The 13,414-nt window shown below is 42.3% G+C and overlaps 1 protein-coding gene across 1 annotated transcript; it reads left to right on the forward strand.

Moving 5' to 3' along the window:
- The first annotated feature begins 11,426 nt into the window (after positions 1-11,426).
- On the forward strand, positions 11,427-13,370 carry LOC122016517 (protein trichome birefringence-like 28). Its single transcript, XM_042573843.1, has 5 exons — positions 11,427-12,051; positions 12,136-12,307; positions 12,385-12,584; positions 12,660-12,818; positions 12,893-13,370. The coding sequence occupies exons 1-5, from the start codon at positions 11,534-11,536 to the stop codon at positions 13,239-13,241; spliced, it is 1,398 nt and encodes a 465-aa protein (XP_042429777.1). The 5' UTR covers positions 11,427-11,533; the 3' UTR covers positions 13,242-13,370.
- The last annotated feature ends 44 nt before the right edge of the window (positions 13,371-13,414 follow it).

Below are 13,414 nucleotides of genomic sequence, written 5' to 3' on the forward strand. Positions count from 1 at the left end.
TGCAGCGTGACGTGGGGTGGTTTTGTTGATACGAGATATCTGGAGGCGGGTATTTCTTCCTTATCTCCCATTTAGTTCTTTGAACTATAAAGCATGGTTATTTTCGGATGCTTAGGTTGCGTTATCTTAAATCTGTATATTTATTTTATTCCTACTTGTCTCTTTCTATTTGAGCTTTGATATGATCTTGTTTACCTCGATACAGTCTCACCCTTGATATCGGAACTCTGTGCATGTGCATATGTAGAGTTTGTGTCATAGAGTTATCTGGTTGGTACGATTAGTGTGTTTATCATGCATATTGATGTTGAGTGTACATGTGACGGGTATGTGGTTTTGGGGTTGTATAGTTGGTTGATCATGTTGTGTGTTGGAGTATGTATATACGTTTGTGGTGGTTATTGGGGGTGTTGGGGTACACGATGGATGATGGTATTTATATTGTGACTATTCACATCATGTCATCATTCATTGCATACTGACGACTAATGTCTCCCTTGTGGTGAGAGGGTTGTCAGTTGTTTATATCTGCCTATTCGGCCACTTTTGGAGAGTGGTAGCTAGGAGTGGAGCTAGTCCTGTCGCGCTTGCTCAGTCGTTCGGTGATTATACTCTGTCAGCGTCAACCACTCTGGAGTAGTGGGTCTTGAGGGTACAGTAGTCAGAGGGCTTGAGTTGTGAGTGGTCAGGGACCCTTAGCTGTGTAGTTATATAACTACTTAGCTGACCGTCCGGTTCGGCCGCCTATAGCGGTGCATGTACTGGAGGCTAGTACGGTTTGTCATGGACCCGAGCCTCTCGGCCATACAGGGGTCGTGGTGTCTAGAGAGGTGGCGGGGGTGACCATGGAGCATGCATGCACTTTTGCATATGATGCGCGGTGCATCTGGGGAGATATTTTCGCATACATGCCTAGTAGATATTAGTTGCATGTGATTGTGTGCTGTTGTATTTGTTTGCGCTATGTATGTTGCATTTGGGTGTCATACTGCATACATGTCATCTATTTTACATGTATATGCAGTCGTATCTATATTCACACAAGTGTCTCGAGTTGATCTGTTGCTAGTCCGGTGAGTTCCCTAATTTTGGTATCATGGTATTGATTCTAGTCGAGCATGTGCATCTACTGTGTCAGGTATGTATATGCATAGTCGTTGTATCAGTTTGTGGCTAGATGTGTTATATTTCGATAGCATGATTCTATTCTTATTATGGAGACTGTATTCCTTGGTTCCTATGTTGTTGTATCTACCATGCTTTATTCTGTTCTTACCCGCTGAGTTCTTTGTACTCACCACCCCGTCTATACTGTTATGTTTTCAGGTAGCAGGTAGATGACATGGAGTTACTTGGAGTATGCTGCCAGTCGGTCCCACTTCCCGCGTTACATCCGAGGATTCTTATCGGTTGTTAGTTTCTTACTTGTAGTATTTCATGTTTCATGGATTTGGTGTTGTTAGATGGTACTATGTTTTGACACGTGTATTGTGGACTTATACCTGTGGTGTGTTTTGTGGACTTTCGCATTTGTGGGTTTCATATTCGTTTTTCCGCTGTGCTTTTGATATAGCCGTGTAGGCTACATATTCAACTGCGTGGTTGTGGTTATTTTTATGTATATATATCCCAGCTGCATGTGGCTGACGTATTTTGCATGTATGAGAGTTTCAGATTGTCACCGGTACAGGGGAGGTGCTGACGAAATTTTTTCGGGAGGGACTTCCCGGGGCGTGACAATTTAGTGATATCAGAGTCAGGTTAAATACATGTTTTGTTTTGTGTTCTATTTTCGAGATTTATCTGATACCAATTTAGTGGTATCAGAGCGAGGTTTATGAGGCCTATTTCTTTTCGTGTTTTGGATTTTTGGAGGTTTTCATTATTTTGTGTTTTGGATTTTGAGGTTACAACGTCTATTTCTCGGGTATTGGATTTTCGAGGATTGCGAGATTTACGAGTTTTATGAGGACTACGAAGTTTACGAGGTTTTACACTCGGGATTCGTATTTTTCCTATGTGACTGTTCGGATATTGGGACCAGGCAGCGGCAGGATATCTCCAAGCTATAGGATGTAAGTTAAATTACTGTTGTATTATGTTGTTGTAGTCTTACCTTGTTGTTCATATCAGGGATGAAGCGTGGAGATATGACCCCTCGTCCGCGTCGTGGTCCTGGGCGACTCCGAAAACCACCTATTGAGTCAGTAGAGGCTGAGCCAGAGGAGCACGAGGCGGATTCTATTAGGGATCCTACAGAGGTTGAGATTGATAGTAGTAGACAGACTCCTCAGGTTTCTATGAGAGATCCAGGTTTTCAGCCTCAGTGGATTCCTCCTACATTACCACCGTAGCCCCCACTCCTGCTGCTACTTCTTGGACGAAGGACAGAGCTCGGATTCCGTTACTGGCGCGATCGGTAAAGGATCGTTTTATCTTATTTTATGGAGTTCCCGACCCCAGTGTTACTCGTTCCTGGTTGGGAAATGTGGAGGATACGTTCGAGTATTTGTCGTGTACCGAGGAAGAAAAAGTCGAACTAGCTGCATATCACCTCCGAGATCAGGCTGTTACTGTGGAAGATGCAGAAGTCACTCTTTGGGGATCAGAGTATTACCTGGACTTTATTCCGAGACGCCTTCGAGAGATAGTATTTTCCAGCTCCTTACCGTATGGCCCGTCGACAGGAATTCTTAAGTCTTAAGCAGGGGGATAGATCGGTGATGGAGTATGAGGCAGAGTTTAACCGATTAGCTGAGTACTGCCCGCAGCTTGTTGCTCAGGACAGCGATCGGTTAGACCAGTTTACACAGGGCCTTGCGGCGTATATTCGTATCAGGATGTCGGATTTTACTCCCAGTACTTACCGAGAGGCATTGGATAGAGCATTGATGATTGAGATGACACAGCAGCAAGTTTCTCAGGAGCGGGGAAAGGATAAACAAAAGGTTCAGGGTACAGCTCCAAATCAGAAACAACAGAACAAGGGTCAGAAAAAACGGAAGAAATGGCAGGGATCCCAGACTGCTTCGGGGGAGTCTTATCGATCAGCGAAGACAGGACGATCATTAGCTGGTTCATCTAAATCTTCTCAGAAGGATTCTTCCAGTGATTATAGATGTTACAGGTGTGGTACTAAGGGGCATATTAAACATAATTGTCCAATGGGCCAGGACGTATGCTACTACTGTAAGCTTCCGGGTCATGTGAGTCGAGACTGCACATTAAAGGTACAGATGGAGGCAGCTAAGAGTACTCCACAGGGGAGCCGTACTACTTAGACGCGACAGTAGAAGAGTTCACAGAGGACACAGAGTGCTCCGTATCAGCAGCGTATGCCACCTTCTCAGGCACAGGTATATCACATCCAAGGCCATGAGCACTCAGCGGTACCAGTTGCTATACAGTATGCCTCTACGATTTCTTCGCATCAGGCATATCCGGCACCCCAGAACCTTATGATGCCACCTAGCTCCTGTCCAGTGATACAGCCTCAGCACTATGCTACCACTCACCAGCCTTAGCAGCATGCTACCACTCACCAGCCTCAGCAGTTCACTACTACTCCACCAGCACCGTTTCAGCCCCCTACCGAAGTATCGCTATCGTGCCTTGAAGTAGGACGAGTGTATGCTATTACTCGCGAGGAGGCACAGCAGGCCGAGGGATCGGTCTTTCGGGGTATGATTACTGTTTATTCATTTCCGGCTGAATTGTTGATTGATACTGGTAGTTCCCACTTTTTTATTTTCCGGACATTTCTGAGTAAAATTTGTAGACTACCTGTTCGTCGGACTCACTCATTGGCGGTATCTTTACCTTCGGGAGAGATACTAGATATCAGTCAAGAGATTAAAGAATGTCCGTTGGATTTCGAGAGTCAGACCCTTATGGTGGACTTGCAGGTTCTGGATATGCTAGAATTTGACATCATTTTGGGTATGGACTGATTAGCCAGATATTATGCTACCGTCGACTGCAGCGCTAGAGTGGTTACATTTAGACCTCCGGGTCTACCGTCTTGGGTACCTAGGATGAGGGGATTTCTGTCATCTCAGCAATGCAAGCTCAGAGATTATTGTCTCAAGGATGTCGGGGGTATTTGTTATCAATGATTAGGATTGATCAGGATCCTACCACACAGCTTTCTGACATTCCTATAGTTCAGGAGTACCCCGGCCTATTTCCAGAAGAATTACCCGGCTTGCCCCCGAAAAGGCAAGTGGAGTTCACGATTGAGTTGATCCCGGGGACAACACTGATGTCCAAGGCTCCGTATCGCATGGCACCTAAAGAGTTGGAGGAGCTAAAAGTACAGTTACAGGAGCTGCTGGATAGAGGGTTTATCCGTCCTAGTGTGTCTCCATGGGGAGCTCCGGTACTCTTTGTGAAGAAAAAGGACGGATCGATGAGATTATGCATCGACTATCGGCAGCTGAATGCAGTGACTATTAAGAACAAATATCCACTGCCACGTCTAGAGGATCTGTTTGATCAGCTCAAGAATACTTGTGTGTATTCTAAGATTGATCTGCGCTCTGGCTATCATCAGCTCAGTGTGAGAGATTCAGATATACAGAAGACATCCTTCCGTACTCGATATGGACACTATGAGTTCTTGGTAATGCCATTTGGGCTTACCAATGCTCCAACAGACTTCATGGATCTGATGAATAGGGTATTTCTTGAGTTCTTGGATCAGTTCGTGATTGTGTTCATCGATGATATTTTGATATATTCTCAATCCGAAGAAGAGCATGGGCGACATCTTCGTATAGTATTGGAGACGCTCCGGTGAGAACGTCTCTATGCCAAATTCAGCAAATGTGCATTCTGGTTATCTTCTGTGGATTTTCTGAGACATATTGTTTCTAGCAGTGGTATATCTGTAGATCCACAAAAGATAGAGGCTATTACCAGTTGGGAGCAGCCAAATCTGTACAGGAGATTCGTAGCTTTCTTGGTCTGGCCGGGTATTACCGCAGATTTGTTGAGGGCTTCTCTAGCATAGCTCCGCCGTTGACTCAGTTGACCAGGAAAGGGGTGAAGTTTTGCTGGACAGAGTCTTGCGAGACGAGTTTTCAGGAACTCAAGCGAAGACTCATTTCTGCACCTATACTAGTACTTCTTTCTGGAGATGATGACTTCGTACTTTATACAGATGCATCATTACAGGGGGTTAGGCGCAGTACTCATGCAGCATGGACGGGTGATTTCTTATGCCTCGCGTCAGTTGAAAGAGCATGAGAAGAATTATCCAGTCCATGACTTGGAATTAGCAGCTATTATATATGCGTTGAAAATCTGGAGACACCATCTATATGGAATTACCTTCGAGATATTCACAGATCATAAGAGTCTTAAGTATCTATCTACTCAGAAAGAATTGAACTTAAGACAGAGAAGATGGATGGAATTCTTGAAGGACTATGACTGTACGATCAACTACCACCCAGGGAAAGCCAACGTGGTAGCTGATGCGTTGAGTAGAAAATCTCGAGGAGTTCTAGCTTGTCACCGTGTGATAGTTACTGAATTGGTACAGAAATTTTCTGAGTTGGGATTAGTAGAGCAGGGTCAGACTGAGCGGGGTATTCTGTTATCTATGGTTGCCCAGTCACCCATTGTAGAGAGGATTAAAGAAGCTCAGGCTATAGATCAGCATCTGCAGTTGTTGTGTAGCAAAATCATCCCAGGACAGCAGATAGGGTTTTCTTGCGATGAAAATGGGATTCTATACTTCCAGGGGAGGTTGTGTGTTCCTTAATCACCTCCTTTGAAGGAATGCCTACTCCGTCGTACAATTTACCTGTTGGTCATGCCCTGTTGTCAGCGGCACCAACTCCTAGAAGGATAAAATGAGTTAAGCAAGGGGTCTCAATATTTGGCCGAGAGGGGGAGTCCCTCGGTCGGGATTCCTCGCCCGGTCAATCTCAACTGTTCTTCTCCACGGTCACTAAGCTCGGTAGGTGGTTCCTCGCGCGACCGGCCATGCGATCCGGTCGGACTAGCCTTCGCAGGGTTGTCATAGTTGAGCCGTTGATGTCCTCTCTATAGTCGACCGGGTTGGATGAGCGATTTGTCCAAGCGAGCCTCCTGTCCGAACGGACCCTTTAGGCCCGCCAAGCTTGTTGCCGCACACTCAGACTATTAATAATTAGCGCTAAGAGTCAATCATGAGATGATTAAGCCTTTTGGGTTACTTATTGAGTTAGACTCAAATGAACCCACTCATTGGATTGAGTCCAATCCGAATTAGACATATTTGATTAATGGGTTAGACTCAATGAGTTAGACTTATTGGGTTATTAGATTAATGGTTAATCTAATATAATAATCCAACCCATTAAGAGGAATACAAAGAGACAAAAGACTCTTGATATTCATGGGATAAATATAAATAGTCTTTTGTAATGAATTTTTCATAAGGGTTGAGAAGTGAAGAGAATGGTGTCTCTTCATCTCCCTCTTCTTCCTCTTCCTTCCATGGTCGAATCTTCCTCCATGGCTGAATCATGTTTCTTGCTAGCATAAGAAGATGGTTCTTCTCCGAAGGCTTCGTTCGTGCGACGAACGAAGGATATGTTCGTGTGGATACCGTAGAGGCGTGGACGCTTGAATGCGCCGAGATCTGGATCCAAAGAAAAAGCTGCTGTCGGGATTGCGAAGGACATGCAACAAGGGTATAATCCTATCATCTAACTTAGTATAGATTGTTTGTATGCAATGTTTGTTCCCTTCGCATGGATCTGCTGGATGGAGGATCTAGTAAATTTTTGCTGCGCTTCCGCGTGTTTAGCACGCTAGATCCTAACTCAGACAACTTTGGTGACTTCCTTGTCTTTGACCACTTTGACTTTGATCTCGACGTCGGTTGCTGTTCCCGCCTTTGACTCATACTTGATAAACTCCCTTTACCACCGCATCAATATTATTTTAATAGAATTGCATAATCCAATTTATAAAATTTTTTAACTGGGTATTCAATTCTTGTGAGTTGATTAATTCCAGGATGAACGATTTGACCTCATATTTTATCTATTGAGTAAATCAAAAAGTACTTATGATTATTCGTCCAGAGTAACCAACTTCCTAGATTTGTTATCTCGTTGGAAAAAAACTATATCTTACAATACATTATAGCTAGGATTACAATTCCTAAGTTTGTTATCTCGTTAAAAAAAAATATCTTCCAAAACATTATAGCTGGGATTCAAACTTTCGACGTTTGACTAACTACCAGAGTCCTTGATCTCTGCACCAAAATATGGGGTGGTGGGGACCATGAATTCAACATACAAGAAAGGAGATGAGGAGGTTGGTGGTGGAGACCACCTATATGGCGAGGTTCGCACTATCCGCCACCTAAAAACTTATTATATCGAATGAGTTAAGAAGGCACGGTGCTGGGTAATACAATGACTCATTCATGATTTCTTCGGTCAATTAGAACTTTAAATTTTAATTAGTTAATTACAATTAAGTTCTAAGTTTCTAAAATATAAAATAAATAATATTAACCTATCGTTCTCAGAGATATAGGTTCAAGTAGATTTAACATTCTTAAGAATTCAATATAAATAGTAAATTAATTTTATTATATCACAAATTCATTGATTCATCACAAATAACTTAAACTCTACGTCTTTGCATCCTCAAGAAATCTATCAAATTATGATCTCATAATGCAGTGGTGAGCTACCGCTATGGACTGTTGGTGAAGTAGTTGAGAGTTTGACAGGAAGAAAATTTTGACAGGGGAACGTCGGAGAGAGCCTATAAGCATACAGAAGGAGGTAAAAAAAACATTAGTAAACAGGCTAGCGGTCCCTGGCGTAGCTATTTCGGCGATCAACTCAGAATTTAAGAGAGGAAGGAAAACATTGGCGTAATGAGAGAGAAGACAATGGACTAATTATGTACCTACTTCAGCGGAGAAGATCCTCTTTTATAATGTCTACTATAATCTCCGTATTTAATGAGACATTATATCACTATCTGATAATCCATCTAATCATTATACTTCCACTATATCTTGTAGTCCCATCGTAGGTATAGGGTAGTATTATGTATCTGTAAGAAGATATAATCTTCTGATTTTCTAACAAACTCACATGTTGTATTAATAGTGAAATGAGTTGATGGGCCCACAAACAAGGGGTCCAGTCTTTCATGAGGAGTGAATGAACTATAATGGTATCCAAAAGGGAGTTGAGCCTCCTAGACAACTAGCAAATTGAGGAGCTGGGCCCTTTGGAGCAGGTTAGATAAGCATTAGCCGATCAGGAAGTGATAGGGAGCAGAGCCCCATAAACGTTTGACAGAGTTGGGGAGCAGAGCCCTTGAGAGCTTATCCGATTGGCATTAGTCGATCCGAAGATGATAGAAAGCAGAACCCCTAAGATCCTGTCTAATCTGCATTAGCTTATCAAAAGATAATGAAGAGTAGAGCCCCTAAGACATTGTCTGATTGACATTAGTCGATCAGGAGATGAGAGCCCCGTAGGTGTCTAATATAGTTAGGGAGTTGGACCTTTGAGAGTTTGTCCGATCGATATTATTCAATCCAAAGATGGGGGCAGAGTCCCGTAGGTATCCGATAGAACTAGAGAGCTAGCCCTGAGAGCCTGTTTGATCGATATTAACTAATCAGAAGATGATGGGAAGCAGAGCTCTTGAGAGCATGTCCTATTGGCATTAGTCGATTGAGAGATAACGAAGAGCAAAACCTTGTAGATGTTTAATAGAGTTAGGGAGCGCCCTTTCGCTGCATCGATCATCCTAGACTAATCGACATGGAGAGATCTCACCGGATAGATTACTTTTGTTTGACTATCATCTATTTCGATCCGTTAACCTTCAGACTTCCTCCTGGCCCCCTCTCCCTATTCACCCTATCCCACACCAATCATCATTGGATTCCATAATTATTCTCCTTCAGAGAAATAGATCAATAATTAATGGATTTCATAATTATTCTCACTAAATCTAAATTTTATAATTCGGAGCATGTTCTTCATGCATCTCTTTTATATATATATTTTTAAATTTTATCTTCGTTGTGCATTTCTCTGTCATTAGTGTCAGACGCACCTCCCTATTCTACAAGTCTAGGTTTACTTGGCAGGAAAGAAGATAAAAAAAAGGAGAAGATAAGGATGAGAAGAATTGAAGAGTGCATCATGGAGAAAAAAAAAACTCACTCTCAAACATGCTTAGTGACTATAAGACCAAAATTTAAAGAACGTATATTTTTATTGGAATCGTTAAACGACATTCCTTTTTGATGTATTATCAACAAAACACTTTATTTCGTTTCACTATATGTCTATTTTCGAAACTAAAAAAATGCTATTACAATATATATTTAGTAGATATAGTTTATAATTATAGTTATCACTGTTAAAATATAAATACTTTATTTTTCATCAATACTAATCAATATTATTTTATGTTAACATTTCGACATGACTCTTATAATATCAATATTTCAACCTCAGAACATAACACAGACAGTAAACATATGACATCTTTAACATAATAATTAAAAGTCAATTCTCAGAAAATTGACGACCTAAAATTTATCCCACTATACACCTGATGTCTATGTATTTATATGTACCTCCCTCCATATCAAGACCGTTAATATAATATATCTATATTTTTTTATAATATAAATGTTTCATCCCAAATTGATACTGTTTAATATATAGCATCTTATTATAACAATTATAAATCATAGTCACTAGAATATAAAAAAAATTATTTCTTTATTAATACTAGTAAGTATTATATTATAACTATTAGCTATTATAATAAGTAAAAATATAAAGATAATTTAAAAAGTAAATATATATAGTCGAGATAGGGCATCCTTTTCGTAATAAATGAAAAAAAAATTTGAGACTTTTGACTATTTCAATAAAAAAACAATTTTAACTTATGCATAATTCAATAATTTACTCCACCAAGTGATATGGGATAAATATATATGATTTTTCACTATTGGATTCACTCTGTTATTATAATTTTATCTATATTTATATAATGCATTAGCATCAAATTTGGTCGGTGAGGTTTCCATCACATCCAGTTGTCCGTGCATCTTTTTGCAACTTTTGGGCATATAACCTCGCCGGCCAATCGTGAAAGATTAAGCCCTCTCATAAATAATTAAAAAATTTAAGATTTAAATTTTAATCATTATAAAAAAATTTGCTCCAGTAAAAAAATAGAATTAAGAATATTACTATTTTAATGGGTGTTCTTGGAAGCTAATCAAAATTTTTATAAAATCGAACAGATTCTAATTAATCAATTTTTTAAAAAAAAAATTAAATATCTAATGCTAACTAAAAATTCTTTTGAGCATTTTTAAATTTATCTCGGCAATCTCAGGCGTGCAAGTTGCTCGCACTATTCACTACTTGAATGGATTTAATGCCCTCCCACCTAACACATTGTTCCATACGTAATTTATCTCTTCTTTGTAAGACGAGTGATGAGGAACGCTCGGGGACCAAAATCAGCTTTTTGATTTATTACAAATAAATAAAACCGCTGTCCGCAGCCCTGAACTGGAATTTAAATACGACAAAATCTAATACTTTCGAACAAAAGGATTAATGATTCTCTTGAATTTTACTAAATCTATTTGCTATGAAAAGCTCTTTACAGAGAAGTAACCGGGCATGAGCAAAATGTACAAAGTCCATGTGGTCGATTAATTTACCTGAATAGGAAGGGACATAGATATGCAAAGCTTATCAATGGACCCTCTCTCATATTCAGGAAAAAAACAAATATAGTTGTAGCAACAAATAGACTCTTTAAATCACGCAAATCATTAAAAAAAAAACAGCTTTTTTTTCAAAAAAAATAAATAAATAAAAGGACCCACTGAATATTTTATATCTAAAATATCCCCATATTTCAATATTTTTATGACAACTATCAAATAGTTATAATTTATTGGGTAAAAAATTAACTATTTTATTTTTATTAAAATTATTATACATACAATATTATTGTATGAGAATATTTTTTACCAATTTAATTAAAAAATTTTAAACTTTATTAAAATTAAAATAATTTGATGTTATCCTAATTTATTTTTTTTACAATAATGCTAAAAGAAAGAACAATTACTTTTGAGTGGATATGTTTGGCGGCTAAAATTATTTTTGAGGATGATTTACTTTTTAATTTTCATATACTTCTTAATTTATCTGATGTAAAAAATTCTCATGACTAAATTGATCACCCTCCGCTTGACATTACTCATCATCCAACCTAATTAATTTTTTTTTTTCCATTCAGGTAAACAACAAGGGAGATCTCTGAAAATCCCATCCCTCCTCCCTTCCCTTCCCTTCCCTTCCCTTCCCGGTAAATGAAACCTAAATCAAAAGGACCCCTGTAAAATTTGAATTTGCATCCTTCACGGCCACTCAACATCCTTCTCAATTTCTTCCGCTGCCACTTCAGCCTGCTCAAATCTCTCCGCCTTCGGTCGCCGTCTTCTGCCCGTTCGATGGCTTCGCCTCGGCGGAGAGCGACGCTCTCCGTTGCGCCCAAGGCCGTAGCAGTGAAGCGCGCCCTCCTCACCGGCAGCCGCAAGAACGCCTCCCACACCCTCTTCCTCTTCCTCTTCTCCGCCTTCTTCTTCCTCATCTTCTTCTACACCGACGAAATCAAGTCCCTGGCCGACTACTCCTTCGGCACAGCCGCCAGATCAAAGTACCAGAAGGACCTCGCCGGCGAATCGAGAAATACGCCGCCGGCCGGCATTTCTTCGGCGGTCGCCGACCCTGTGCCGGAGCGGACTCAGATTCCGCCGAAGGTGGAGGCCAACAGGCGGCCTGCGGCGGCCGCGCAAGACGAGTGCGAACTCGCCGTAGGGCGGTGGGTGTTCGACGACGTCTCGTATCCGCTCTACAAGGAGCACGAGTGCCAGTTCCTGACCGAGCAGGTGACCTGCATCCGGAACGGCCGCCCAGACGACAGCTACCAGAAATGGCGGTGGCAACCCCGGGACTGTGATATGCCCAGGTAGGTATCGAACGACCTCTTCTTCGCCCTAAAATCGCTCCTCCTTCGAGGGATCTCCCTACTGAGAGAGAGAGAAAAGCACAGATTTGACGCGAAGGCGCTGTTGGAGAGGCTGCGGGGGAAGCGCCTCATGTTCGTCGGAGATTCTCTCAACAGGAACCAGTGGGAATCCATGGTGTGCCTCGTGCAATCCGCCATCCCGCAGGGCAGGAAGACTCTGGTGAAGAAAGGCTCGTTCAATGTTTTCCGAGCAGAGGTGAAGCTCCATTTTTGTTATTTTGATCTGAAATCAACGGAGTAGCTGAGTCCCCTGTTCTGGATCTTCGCTTTCAGGAGTATAATGCCACTGTGGAGTTCTACTGGGCGCCGTTCCTGGTGGAGTCCAACTCCGACGATCCTCAGATTCACAGCATCCAGGACCGGATCATCATGGCGGACTCCATTGCCAAGCACGGGAAGCACTGGAAGGGGGTGGATTACTTGATCTTCAATACATACATTTGGTGGATGAACACAGCGAAGATGAAGCTTCTGTGAGTAGCTTCCGCCGTTGATGGCTTTCATTTTCCGGCTTCTGATTCATGAAATTTTGGGAATCTCTGCAACAGGAGAGGCTCGTTCAGGAGGGGATCGAGGGAGTACGATCTGGTCGACCGGCCGGTGGCGTACCGGCGAGTGATGGCGACGTGGGCCAGCTGGGTGCAGAGGAATCTGGATCCGAAGAAGACGATGGTGATCTTCATGAGCTTGTCACCGAATCATATGAGGTGGGGATTTCGTTCTCCTCCGAAATTGCTTCCTTTTAGGGATCGACTGGTGGCTATTACGGTTTCGATCGCAGGAGCAAGGATTGGGGGAACCCGAAGGGGGTGAAGTGCGCGATGGAGACGATGCCGATCGCGAACGCGTCGCAGACGGCGAGGCTGGGGACGGACTGGCGGCTGTTCCGGGCGGAGGAGGAGGCGACGCGGGCGATGCGGTTCCCGGCGGCGTTCATCAACATCACGAAGCTGTCGCAGTTCCGGAAGGATGCGCACACGTCGGTGCACACGCTCCGGCAGGGGAAGCTGCTGACGGCGGAGCAGCAGAGGGATCCGGCCACTTACGCCGACTGCATCCACTGGTGCCTGCCGGGCCTCCCGGACACGTGGAACGAGTTCGTGTACGCTCGGATCGTTTCGCGGCCATAGCAAAACTGGGCCGGATGAATGGGCCAGACCTCAATCGACCCAGCTCGCCCGATCCACGATTTTTTATTTGTTTTCAATGTGAGATTAAATTCTTTAATTATCATCACGCAAGAACTCAATCTGGTAAAATGAATTGCCCTAATAGCGGAAAAAGAAATTCAGTAGGAGATTAC

Source organism: Zingiber officinale, chromosome 8B, assembly GCF_018446385.1.
Source record: "Zingiber officinale cultivar Zhangliang chromosome 8B, Zo_v1.1, whole genome shotgun sequence".
Classification (NCBI taxonomy): Eukaryota; Viridiplantae; Streptophyta; class Magnoliopsida; order Zingiberales; family Zingiberaceae; genus Zingiber; species Zingiber officinale.